The 13,631-nt window shown below is 36.9% G+C and overlaps 1 protein-coding gene across 1 annotated transcript; it reads right to left on the bottom strand.

The window, feature by feature from the left end:
• LOC107565667 (tetraspanin-12-like) lies at positions 1-12,209 on the bottom strand. The gene is made up of 8 exons (XM_016250928.1): positions 12,116-12,209; positions 11,589-11,720; positions 10,231-10,313; positions 8,343-8,478; positions 4,370-4,435; positions 2,427-2,534; positions 1,900-2,043; positions 1-988 (listed from the first exon to the last, which is right to left on the bottom strand). Exons 2-8 carry the CDS (start codon positions 11,652-11,654, stop codon positions 686-688), a joined length of 906 nt encoding a protein of 301 aa, XP_016106414.1. The 5' UTR covers positions 11,655-11,720; positions 12,116-12,209; the 3' UTR covers positions 1-685.
• Positions 12,210-13,631: the final 1,422 nt, after the last annotated feature.

Genomic DNA, 13,631 nt, shown 5'->3' with positions numbered 1-13,631 from the left:
AAAATTGTCATTAACGCCAATTTAAATGAATATGAATGTTCAAACAAACATTGAAATAGTACCACACAAACCTTTGTGCTAGTAAAGGAGAAAAAGAAAGCTGGAGTGTTTGAAGTCTGTCGTAGCTTGGTGAAAGAAGGAATTTGTGAATTTTTCCGAACAAATGTGAGGTAAATTGTGATCATTACATGAAGAGAATGCCAAAATGCAAATTGATTTTGGACTACGATAAAATTAATCTTTTAAAAAAAAATTCTTACATGGCAAAATAGTGGCCAAAATCATAGTGTGCATCAGATTCGCAACTAGGTCATTGTAAGTGGTGATGGGCAATTTCACTGAGAGGAAGGAAGATTTAAGCGAAAACGGTTCATTCCAGAAACCTCCCTCTGTAGATTCCAAGTCTGTAGAGACAGAGGCAGTGGCTTTATTTAGGAAGAACCCAGTAAATCCTCTTCATCTTCCATGTGATGACCACAAAAAGCCGCTTTATCCACGGGTATATAAAGTTTTCTGTAAAACTGTTCACACCATCTAAATCCTATTATCCAGGCACCCAGAACTACTTCATATTCCACAAGGTCCATTTTCTGGTCCAGTTCACTGCTGCTGTCCGATCCATTCAGTGTAATTTTTAGTGTCTCCGCAGTATTGAAGTAGCCGATGGGTCACCATGAAGTCACTGCTAGGAAAGTTGCTCCATCTCAAACTGGGTGTGTCCATTAGCGGGCACATTGGCCCAGGCCTCAGGCACTCGTGGATGTGAGTGGCTGGGCTTCAGGCCATCTTCTGCGGAACTGTGCGTGTGGATTAAAGCATCCGGGGATGCTGGTTCAGGTGGTTTGTGGTCATAATAGAGAGCCCATAGGAGTGTCACAGTCAACGTCATGGCTAAGATCTGAGCCACACCAATCGACACGCCCAAGAACCTCAGCACCTGCAGCTGTTTGGTGCCACGGATAAAACTGTAGATCTTGGGACCACAACCCTGTTAAAACAAATTTAGTGTATGAAGTTGTGCCAGCATGGAATCAAAACTGACCGTATTTACTTTCTTAATGCAGGTTTCTAGGTTGGATTATTCAAACTAATGGTTGGAAAATATGGTGCCTCTTATGGAACGCCCTCTGCATATGAAAGATAACGGAAGTGAGAGAAAAGTGTTTATTACATTTGAAGCGGGCACATTGGCCCAGGCCTCAGGCACTCGTGGATGTGAGTGGCTGGGCTTCAGGCCATCTTCTGCGGAACTGTGCGTGTGGATTAAAGCATCCGGGGATGCTGGTTCAGGTGGTTTGTGGTCATAATAGAGAGCCCATAGGAGTGTCACAGTCAACGTCATGGCTAAGATCTGAGCCACACCAATCGACACGCCCAAGAACCTCAGCACCTGCAGCTGTTTGGTGCCACGGATAAAACTGTAGATCTTGGGACCACAACCCTGTTAAAACAAATTTAGTGTATGAAGTTGTGCCAGCATGGAATCAAAACTGACCGTATTTACTTTCTTAATGCAGGTAATGCATGTATTCACTACAGAAGGCCTTTATTCACCCCCCGGAGCCGTGTGAGGCAAGTATTATTATGATTGCGCGCGCTTTATTTGACGAATTGTGGACTGTTCAACTGCAACACCCGCTGACTGCAATGATAGAGCTTGGAATAGCCAGGACAATTTTTAATATAACTCCGCCTGGATTCGTCTGAAAGAAGAAAGTCATACACACCTAGGATGCTTCGAGGGTGAATAAAACACAAGCCAATTTTCATTTTTGGGTGAACAAACCCTTTAATTATTGAAATAGCCAAAATCAAAATATAAAACAGCAAAATCATCTTCATCCGGCCTAGAATAATAATGTAAACTTTTTGGGGGTTACAACATCAAAATAAGCTAACCTCCTGGTAAAGGTCACTGAGGTCATGGTAGTGGGCGTGGCGGGCACATCCTGGATACTGATTGGAGCAGCAGGAGTCAGGTGGCCACTCCATCTCTGTCATTTCCAGCCAGTCAGTGAAGTAGATCACTCCACAACACTTTAACTGTAAGGCAGGTATGAAAATTAGTAATTGACAGTGATGAGGTTTTCGTAATATTTGCATACTGAATTGCGATTGGCCTGTGTAAAGAGAGGAACAAAAGAAATTTGTCAAAGAAACAATGATACTCATAATATATAAAGGCAGGTTTATTAGACAACTAAACTGGGAAGAAAGCTAGAGAATCTCTTTTTGTTCTGCAGCGAAGAAAAAGATTGGTCTTTCAAGATTTCAAGATCAAATGTTTCACATTGACAGAATGGCTTGGCTTAGCATTTTCGCTTTCAGTGACAACAGTAGAATTACTTAACACCATCAACTTGTCTCATAGCGGCTGGTTAGGTGTTAGATGAGCTGTTATCCTGGTGATGATTTTGACATCTCACCTCTGTTTGTAAAGAGTTCCAGGCATGTGTGAGCCACTGGTAGCGCTGCAGACCGAAATGAGGCATACGAGACTTTAGACTTATCATATCAGACCTCTGTACCATAGGCTGAAGAGAGAAAGAGAGGAGGAGTTATGGAGAAATATTCATGAAGAAATAATTTCACAATTTTAAAAGCCCTGAATCGGTCCCTTGTGATTTCGTAATGACATAAAATCAATTTCCTACACTTTCAGCAATTACGTTTTCTAAATAACAAAAACAATGTGATTTCCAGGCAGTTTAAAGGACCATCCACACGCCCACGCTTGCAATTTTAGGCTCTCTTATGACCAATTTATTGGCTAGTTATGAAATGCCCTATTCACAAGTGTGTGCAAGTGTTGTTTATATACTTGTTGGCATTTTACAATCCAGTCCACATGAGACACTTCTGTTTTCACACCTCGGAAACTACCGTGATGGGCATATGATATGTACCCTCGATGCCCAGGGCTAGATGTGTCATCTCTGTTTTTGCCAGCAAAACTTGCTAAAGCTCATCAGTTTAAAGTCAACATATAATTACAATCAACTAATATATAGTAATTAGTAATTCATGACTGCATGTTATTCAAAAATAAATTTAAAAAAAAGTTTTTTTTTTTAATGTATTTGTAATCTTTCATTAGAATATAATAACTTGCTAAACCTCGGAAATTACTTTCCTTTTTGGCTGATGTAATGTAGGCCCGTTTTTCATAGACTCTCAAATATGGTGAATTCCTATTTTCATATATAAAGACCTATACTGTAAAGAAATAAAAAATAGTATACATTTAAATTGATAAAATATTAGAAATGTATATGTGTGTATATATATATATATATTTGAGATTCTCTGTAAAATTTTTACTTTCTATTAAGTTGACTTTTTTTCTTAAAATGCTGTTAGATTTAGAGTTATTTTTATTTTTTTATATAAATTATTAGTATTTAACCATAAAATCTTTGTATTAGTTTTATTATTTACTTATTTAATTTGACACTTTTATTTTTTTACAATATTTTTTATTGTTTGAAAACCCCTGAGCTATGCTCTGCAAGATGTAGATGTAGATTTTTAGACATTTGCCCTTGGGATGGCCACTTTTCACAGTCGAATTAAATTCTGATTAATAATTAAGTCTTGTCCTTAATTTTTTCCTCAATTAAATTCAGTTTCACTCCTAAAAACGTCACATTTCGGAAATAAGATGAGAGAATGCCATTTCATGTCGACTTTAAGCCAAGGAAAGTTGGAGTGGATGCACTGTTGATACAACAGCTAACATGTAATCAGACCAGGTGCAGCGGAGTAAACAAGCTCATTGCCCACCCGCTCACCCACACACAGGGGTCACATTAGGCCACAACAGCACAATAGGACCATCACACCCAACAAAGGTTTTTAGGTTGGTGATAAGAGCATGTAGCAGAAAGCAGAAGCTGTGTATGTGTATGAGTGAGAGAAGCTAGATTAAAGCTAGGTGTGTGTGATATCTTCCCCTGGAGGTGCGCATTATCTCTCGTATCCCTGGGCTAACAGAAGCAGATGCTACCTGCAATCCCTTTTCCCCTTTGCTGATCAAATCTTTTAGTCTGCACAGATCAGGGACAGGTTTCTGTAAAGCAAGCCAGATGCTAATCTTGCTTCAAGAGCCAATTAGAGCATTAACATAGGTGACTCCACCCTCCATCCGCACATAATTAAACATAAACGCTCTGCTTATTAACTCCCCAAAAAGGAAATGTGCTAGAGCCGGGCTTTTGAAGTCATAATAGTTAAGATTAGATCGTAAGTAGGCGGTTTAGAAATCGTATCCTCATTCCGTTGCTCCTGGGAATGGCTGTGTGGTGGCCATGTTGTTAACGTAAGAGAGAGAAGAGTGTAGGCATTCCTGTTTATTCATAGCAGTACGCACCTCGTCGTACGTCCACACTCCACTGGCCAGCTCCACACAGAATATCACCATCAGACTGCCAAAATACTGTAAACACACACAGATAAAAACAGTTTGGTTAAAAATATCTTCTGAACAATAGGGCAGAAGGAAAGGTGTTGATGATCAGACATGGAAAGCTGTGTGTGTGTGTGTGTGTGTGCGCACGTTCATGTATGCTGGGATCTGAGGTCTGGTTTCTCTCAGTTTGTCTCTCGGGAGTTTTGTGTAATTGTGACAGGTTGTGTTCAGAATAGCATACTAGGCATACAATATTTTGCAGTATGCAGTAGATATACTGTGCAAAATATGCAAATATAACAGAACATACTCATCTCATTATACAATCCACTAACGTGACCTTCCATGTATTAAATTATCACAATTACATAATTTTTCAAGTCAAGATGAAACTGATCCTATTTATTTTATATACCTCTATATATATATATATATATATATATATATATATATATATATATATATATGAATGGTTTATTTTTTGCTTAATTTTCCCCATACTATTTAAAAAATATAGTATTCAGTATGGATGCACAGAATGAATGGAACAAAAGAGAATGAAAATTCCAAAAATGTATTTTTTTTTTTTTTGCATTCACAGATGCACAGATTTTGTCTTTAGGGCCCTGTGAACTAACACATTCATCTCATCTCCTCCCTTCCTGAAGACAAACACGCTCTGTCTTTCTCAGAATCACTTTAACATGTACATAGTTCCCCTCTGTTGAACACGCTTTGAGAGAGATTATCAAGATGAATGGCAGTGTTAGGAGCCGCATTCAGAGCAGACCCCTGTCTGACAGCTTGTTTATTTGGGAGACTCTAAATATTTGTGGCTGTTCTACTGCTGTATTAGCATTTCAGTCCATTTGGTCTGTCAGACGCCTGACACAAAAAATGACAACCTTTTCTCTTTACACTCTTTCTTCCTAATATCTGCTGTTCAAATATGTCCAATGTGAACTTGTAACCTCTGGAAGTTCCCAACAAGCTGGCTCATCTACAAGCACGCACATATTTTTCTCGGGGTAAGAGAGGTTACATTCTCTCTGTGACCTCTCGGTTTATTGATTTATTGAGAGTTTTACTCTTCCTCTTTCACACTCACACATTTTTTTGGCTAGTAATGTTACAGAAAACAGGACACATCGAAATGGATGGATTTCCTTTTCACCGGAACAATTTACACCCCCTTTATCACTTAGTCATGCAAACAGAACAAGAGTGAGATGCATTTAGAGCCAATTATTAAGTCGTGACAGGATAAAGAGTGTGTGAGAGTGTTTAGGTTAATGTGTGTGTGTGTGTGTGTTTGGCCAGGTCGCAGCACTCGGTGAGAGCGCGGCTGGTGAATAGAGAGACCACGTAACCCAAGCGCCTCTCTCTTCATGTCTTCCCGCTCTCCTCCTGGATTGGTTTACCTATTGTATCTCAGCCAGATAATATTGTTTGTCGCCGAGCCTCTGGGTAACACAAGCCCGCTGGGGCAGAGAGGAGAGGAGAAAGGCTCCTGAGGAGATGAATGGAGACCCAGAGAGAGGAGGAGGAGGAGGAGGGAGAGAGATGGGTCAAGGAGTCCCACAAAACAGGCCCTCAGTCTGGGTCGGCAGATGGGAAACCCACCCTCCCACCCGTCGCGCACCTGGGACAGCAAGCCACAAAACAGCACCCTGGCTGCTCTCTCCTCCCCCTCCATGCTGGGATTTCTTCAGTTCATCATCATAAAACAGATTTGCTTGACTTCTAAATGTTGCACACTGACACAGCATTTAAAAGGGTGACTGCATAGAAAACAGGATTATCCTTGCTCTTTTGAAATAAAACAGTCCAGCATGTTTACAGAAGCTGGGAAATGGTAGATGACAAGTAATATGGACATGAACTTTTCTTATTTACCATCAATATTTTAGGTTAAAAATTACAGTGGGGGTGGAAAATGCTTCTTTTTTTGTGTATTTTTCTTAATTACAGCTATTTTCGTTACATAATATGTTATTAAAAAAGATTTTTATTAAAAAGATTTTTTATTAACAATCAAATGTTTTTTTATTTTATAAATACAAGTTAAAAATATTTTTTTAATTTAAAATATTGTTAAATCATTTTCATGCAGTGTTTTTATAAAATGCAATATTTTACACAAACACACATACATACATACATATATATATATATATATATATATATATATATATATATATATATATATACACACACATCTTTTGTAATAAATAATTAAATAAATAATGTATTATTTAATTTATTATTAATAATGTATTAATATTACATTTATATTTGTATGAACATTTTTTATTATTTAAATTATTATAAATGTGACTTTCATTACAGGGAAAAGAGCAGCCTGGACACTTTGTTAAATATCTTCCTTTTCTGTTCCACGTCAAATGGGTTTGTAACAACATACGAGTGAGTAAATGATGACATATTTTTGGGGTGGACTGTCATTTTAAAGTAGGAAAAAAACTGCCTGTTTATTTCTAAGGGTCAGATAGAGGGTGGATTTTCCTTCCTCCCCAAGTAATTTATATAATCTGTACTAACAGCCTGTCAAGATCTTGTAATTTCAGAAGTCATAATGTCACTAACATATCCATCTAAACACACAAAAATCTCTCACAATGGATATAACTATGTGCCCTCTATTTGGCCCTCCTAGACAATCCATCATGTTGAGTGATGTGCAGTGCTCATATACTACTGCTGTCTAACTCTTTGTCTCTAGACGCAAGGTGCACCATGACAACATATATAAGAATAATAATATGGCCTTTTAGTATACCAGTGCAGTTATGAGATGAGACCATGTGGCCATATATATGTGACACTAGCTTTAAACACAGATGTCTGCAAAATAGAGTCAAAACTACATTAAACTAATACAATATTTGGTGGGAAATAACATAGGGCGGGACTTACTGTAAACATGATTAGATCATGGATGTTATGCTCTGATATCATTGGTTAACATGACTTTTTCTGCCTGCAGGTCTTTTGTTACATCAGCATAAAAGATTATGGTCACATATAGTGTGTCATGACATCAATTTTAATGTTATGGTGTCAACATACTGACCCATCAATGCATGTTGCTCAGCTTGTTGTGCACGATTATTGCATGTCATTCCATAAAAGCAAAAACATTTGTTTAAAAAGAAATGATCAAAAACCGTTTATATTGTATTAATTAAAAAATAAATATTAAATATTAATAATAATTAATTATTATTATTATTATTTATATATATATATATATATATATATATATATATATAAGCAAGTACATGTATAATCCATGTTACTAATCTATAAATAAATATTAATAAAAGTGTATTAATAAAATTTGAAAAACAACTATAAACATGTTAAAAAATAAAATTAATAAATGTATTAGCATTGAGCAGCTTGTTAAATATCCCTTTTCATAGTCCAAAATAGTCTTTCATAAAGTTAAAACTTACTCAGACTCTAAAACGACTTTTCCTTTGGGTTGACATTATCAAGGCCGCTTATGTTTTAATCACCTGATTCCATTCTCGTATGTAACAGCCCATCAATTACCAATAAAAAAAAATGAAGTCCAATCCCACAATTTCATCTAATCAAATACCCTCTTTCACTTGGAATTACATGACATTGCACAAGTAAAATTGGTCCAGGAAGACTTTAAGGATGTGATATCTCTCTCTACTCCCCTCTAGTGTATGACGTGAAGACACAAGGGTCTCAGAGGGGATGCGTGAATAAAGAAAGAATGACTGGAATCTGGTTCGAGGGTGGTTGGGGTCAACAACGTCACTACCAGCTAAACTTAAAATATTCTCGGTACACAAAACCACACACATTCCAAATCACACAATGTTCCTGCTGTTCTTGTCTTTTGTTTTTTCCCCCCTCTCTTCCCAGTTCTACTTACCCAAGACAGTAGGAGCAGATTGCACTTGAGCGTGCCACAGTAGCCCACCATAGCCACGATGATTAGAAAACAGCACACGGCGATGACGACAGGATGGACGACAGGGGAGTATGTGAGAACGGCTGCCTCCTCCAGTCTGAGGGAAAGAGAGAGAGAGGGGACGAGTCATTTCTTGGCAGGCCTTTTGTTTATTTATCCGTCCATCCTGCTCACTTGTCTCTTCCTCCTCTCGGGGCAGCATATTTGAGTAATACACCAGTTGCAAATAAACTGTGATTATACTCTGTAGGAATGCAAGCTCTCTCTCTTCCTGTTTCTTACTGTCTCTACTTCTGTTTGGCTTTCTTTTGCTTCTGTTCTCTAAGATGCAACACTGTTTTCACTATGGGAGGACATGGGTAAACTACAGTTTAAAGGAATATTTTGGGTTCAGTACACATTATGCTGAATCGACAGCTTTTGTGACATAATATTTCATACCACAATTGTAATGTTTACAGTGAGACACTTACAGTGGAACTGAGGCCTGTAAACATTAAACTACTCACGGTTTCAATAGTATAGCCACAAAATGTGAATAATATGCATGTAAACATGATTTTACTGAGGAGAAGAAAAAAGTTTCTGTGTAAACTTATATCCACTTGCCATGACAACACAACACCATGAACCCTAAAGTGACTGTAAAATTATATAAACAGGTTTACTTTAAGTTAACAGAACAATATAAGTGTTATTTAGATAATTAGAAGCTGCATATCTCTTGTTTTAAAACCTCCAAAAATGGGCCCCATTCACTTCCATTGTAAGTGTGTCACCACAACACCTATTTTTTAATTTTTAAATCATTATTAGTTTCCATAAATAATTGCTGTCTGTTGAGCGTAACTTATACTAGTTCATATTATGTTTCATTCTGCAGAGATGACATATTTTGTATTTTTCTTAATTTGTCATGAAAACTAGCATTAATAAAAACATTTTATTAAAGATTTTATTTTTATTGAATTAATCAAAATGTTTTTTATCTTAATACTTTTTAAATAAAAATTATTTTGAAACATTTTAAAATATTTTTTGCATGCATTTTTCTTATTTAATGGAATTTTTATAATATATAATTTATGTATGAAAAATGCATGTACAACATGTTAATAATATATAAATATTAATATATAAATAATATGTTTTAATATTAAAATTATATATTTTATTGCATATAATAAAAATGTTAGAATTGCTGTCAAGCTTAAATTATACTGAATATTTCTTTAAGTTAAATATCTAATTGAGGATCACACACATCAGTATAAATCTGAAATATTCTACTCTAGTTGATATCCTATAATTTTTCATTCTGCAGAGATGAGGAGGGCTGATACAGCACGTTACTGCAATGTAACCTGTGTACAATCAGGTTTTAACAATTTTCTCTGTTGATTCCCATTCATGTGAGCCACAGAGGCCACAATAACGACTCTGAATTATAATACACTCCTTGGTGATGAATTGCTTTTTGTCAACACTAATTAGATATCACTCGCCTCCAGGATAATATTGATACTTTTGGGAGTTTTCCGTCAGTTTTGCTGAGTTTTCCTTTAATGCTTGAGAGGATTTGGAAAGAAAACTCTACACAATTGCAAAACATACACAAAAGAATGGATCTCAACCCAGGCCCTGTCTCAACTGACGACTTAATGCATTTATCTGATTTCTTCTACAGAACGGCACACCTCATTCAAGCTTGTAATTACTTCATAAGCTCGAGGCAATTTGATCCAGACTGGCTGAAAAGTGGGAAAACAGTAAATTAGACCTTTACATGGACCGCTGCCCTGAATGAAAGGATTTTACGGCTCACACCTGTCCGTCCGCTACCACTCACCTGGTGTCGGCGGTTAAGGTGAGCACATTGTTCAGGTGATCCCTGAGGCAGGCGGACACTCCCAGCGCACACAGGGCCATAAGCTTGGAAAAACAGAAGAAAACATGGTACTTAAGCTACAATTAAACATGGATATACTTATTTTTGACAAAGATACTACAAGCACACATTTCATAGTACAAGAAAACATTTTCCGAAAATATTTCCCCCCAAAAAGTGTGATTTTTCTTTTAATATTTGTTTCAAGTTTTAATTTAAATGTATTTATTATATATGTTATTAACACTTTAACATTAATGCATTAACAATGAGCAATACATTTGTTACAGTATTTATTTTAATACTTTTTGAGTTTTACTTAATACTTCATATATATGAATGCTATAAATACTTTTATAAATGACTGTTAAATCGTCATTTGCACACATATATTAATATATATATACACATATATATGTCAGATGCAACTTTTGATTTTTATAATTTATCAGTAAATGCTGAAATTATATCATTAAAAGTGTGTTTCATCGTTAACAACTAATGTAGTTCACTAATGTTAACAACAAATGTAACCTTATTGTAAAGTATTCATTTATACATAAAGACTTTAATTTAATTTATATTTTATTTATTATTTACTATTTAAAATTAGAGTTGAAACATCATGAACTACACCTTTATTTCATGCAGCCACTAAAAAAAAAATCACATTTGGACCAGCTGGTAAATCCAAAATTGTTTGATAATGTAATGCAATAAAATTCATGCATTTTAGTTGTGGCTTAAAGTCTTTGGAGATTTTAGGGACAGAAAAAAGGTACAAATAATACAAGACTAATATTTACCTTTAAGGTTCTAATTTGTAGCATTAAAGAGTAAGTTACAAAGATGTACTTTTTGTACCTGCCCCTGACAGCTTTGTACATTTTTTTTTTCTGAATGTATATTAAAAAAACAAGTAAGCATAACATGGATCTGTGTTTGTGTACATGGTTGGCTTGGAAACCTATTTAGGTACTGTGCTATGTTTGACATGCTGCAATATTAGTGGCATGGGTTTAGTTTGCCCTACACAGGCATTCTTGGTCTAAAAACAGACCCTGGTGCTTATCACATTTAATTCCCTAAAAATAGCACCCAGCAGAATGTGAGCTGTGCGCCATTCGAACATAGCTGGGATTCAGGCTGTCCTCTACATAATGATAACATAGGATGGGGAGGGAGGGAACACAGATTGCGCGTGTGTCGGAGAGTGAGTGGCTGTTGCGCGTCTTGGAGAGCGCAGAGCGCACAGCAGCACAGTTCCATGTAACGTGAGCGCTCGCCGGGCCACCTGCTCCGACTTGGACTCGTCTTACCCAGAAGAGAAAGTTGAGCGCGTAGAGCAGACAACGCAGACACTTCACTGAATCCTCCCGGGCCATTCTGAGCGCACCAACTGCTCGCCAAAAGACGTCATTTTAACTTCTGCCACCATGGCACCATAACCGCTGAGGAGAAAAGACAGTTTGAAAACTGCGTAAAGCATTTTTTTAAACTTTCACAATCATACATGTTGTTTGAGATGTCAAGTGGAACACATCGCTGCTGCAGAAATCAGTCTACGGGGTTGCTGGTCTTAGTCTCCCGACTTGGTCAGACTTAACTGTTGGTTCATTTTAAAGTGGTTTTGGACACCTTGTCAACCAGCTAAACGAGCTAAAAATCAGCTTCAGACCATCTTAAATCATCTAAGAGACCACCAAAGAACAGCTGAAGACCAGCTTTGCCAAGCTGGAGACCAGCTAAGTACATCTTAAACCAGCTAAGACCATCTGAAGACCAGTTTGGCCATTATCTTAAGCTGGTTTAAGTTATGTTTTTGGAGAGATTTTTAAAATCATACCATGTCATAAGTCCTTTTGCGCGCTCAGCGCGTATCCAGAATGTCTTGATATAGAGTTATAAATATCCGTAGGATGTTTAAGAAGCAACATGTGATTTTTAAAAAGAGCAACAGGTCGCAACTTTCTCCTCTTGAAGGGTGATTGAATTGATCACTCAGTACATATTTCACACCAAACTAAATCCTTGGAGGATGGAAAAAGAAAAACGTACGACGTTTAGAAGGCACTACACTGACGATCCCTTTATATTTTGTCCAGCATGAAGTTGCAGGAAACACCTAAAAAACTTACTTGCGCCTGCAATGTAAAATCATATTAATATTCCTAACAGAGCTGCGCGCGAGTCGTGCGTTTTCGCTGCGATCCGTTCACTGCCACTGTCATTCCAGGCGTACAATATATACTGCAGTCAGGGCCAGCTGTGTGCACCTCGTTTTTTCACAAGTGTTGTGTTTAACTTGTGCTTGTAAGAGACTTTCACTCCAAACGCGCGAGTGTCATCTGGAGCAGCGGTGCCTCCGGGTCCTAAAGGCAAACTCTGGGTCATCGGAACCATCCCGATTATGGCAAGCCGTTTTAACATGTAGGCCTATTGATATATTCCTATAAACTATAAACTCGTGTCTATGTATATACTATGGAAGCTTTAAAAAAGTTAATTGCGACTTTTCTCTCACAGTTCTAACTTGTTTCGCAATATTATAATTGTGTGTTTATATCTCACAATTCAGACTTTTTTCTCGAAATTTTGATATATAGACTCACAAATGCAAAAAAAGAGTCAGAATTGTGAGATAAAAAGTTGCAATATGGTTTAGATATCAACTATTCACTTAAGACCAGTGAATATTTTAATTGCTAGAAGTTTATTGGTAACTATTCAACAGTTAGTATTTTTGTCCAGCTGCTAGATAGGCTAGTATCCAGCTTTACTAATAATAAATGCTAGTACAGAGTAGCACACTCACTGATGCTCCAGAAGGAAACACGATGCATTAAGAGCCTGGGGGTGAAAACTTTTAGAATTTTAAGATGGTAAATGTGCAGCTCATTTTTATCAGTTCTTTTGTCTTTGGGTCGTTTTATTTCTCACAGATTTCTGCTCGTTCTAAATCAGATACAGATAAAGTAGCACAGTAAAGATTACATTCATATGAATGCATTATTAGTGAGAGCGATTACGTGTGTGCAATAATTCTACCTGGCAGTGTCTTTCTACTAGTAGTGAAGCTGTGGAATTTAGTTATTAAGAAATATATGCTTGAACTTTTCAGTTTCTAAGCTATTTTAATTGCGAAATCACAGAACAGTGTTGACAATACATTTCCGAGCTGAATGATTCTGTGCGCGTGCGATGTGTGTGTGATGTAGGAGCTACTGTCTGTAGCCTATGTGTGTGCATTGCAGTGCAGCAGCGCATTAGATTAGAATGGCGATTAACTTAGCTGTACAATAAGCTGTTTAAAATGTGCATTCTCCTGTTCAATTTCGAGCATCCAGTAATATAATCACACA

The sequence above is a fragment of the Sinocyclocheilus grahami genome, unplaced genomic scaffold, assembly GCF_001515645.1.
Source record: "Sinocyclocheilus grahami isolate Dianchi unplaced genomic scaffold, SAMN03320097.WGS_v1.1 scaffold1015.1, whole genome shotgun sequence".
Taxonomy (NCBI): domain Eukaryota; kingdom Metazoa; phylum Chordata; class Actinopteri; order Cypriniformes; family Cyprinidae; genus Sinocyclocheilus; species Sinocyclocheilus grahami.
Note: the sequence above shows the minus strand (reverse complement) of the source record. Positions and strands in the feature narration are given on the sequence as shown.

What these genes read in the sequence shown, in the direction of transcription:
- LOC107565667 (XM_016250928.1), bottom strand. Translation starts at nt 11,654, where the DNA reads ATGGCCCGGGAGGATTCAGTGAAGTGTCTGCGTTGTCTGCTCTACGCG. An exon ending in ATCTGCTCCTACTGTCTTGG is followed by an intron (nt 4,436 to 8,342) that starts GTAAGTAGAACT and finishes GTGTGTTTACAG; the next exon opens with TATTTTGGCAGTCTGATGGT. An exon ending in TCAGTGACCTTTACCAGGAG is followed by an intron (nt 989 to 1,899) that starts GTTAGCTTATTT and finishes TTGTTTTAACAG; the next exon opens with GGTTGTGGTCCCAAGATCTA.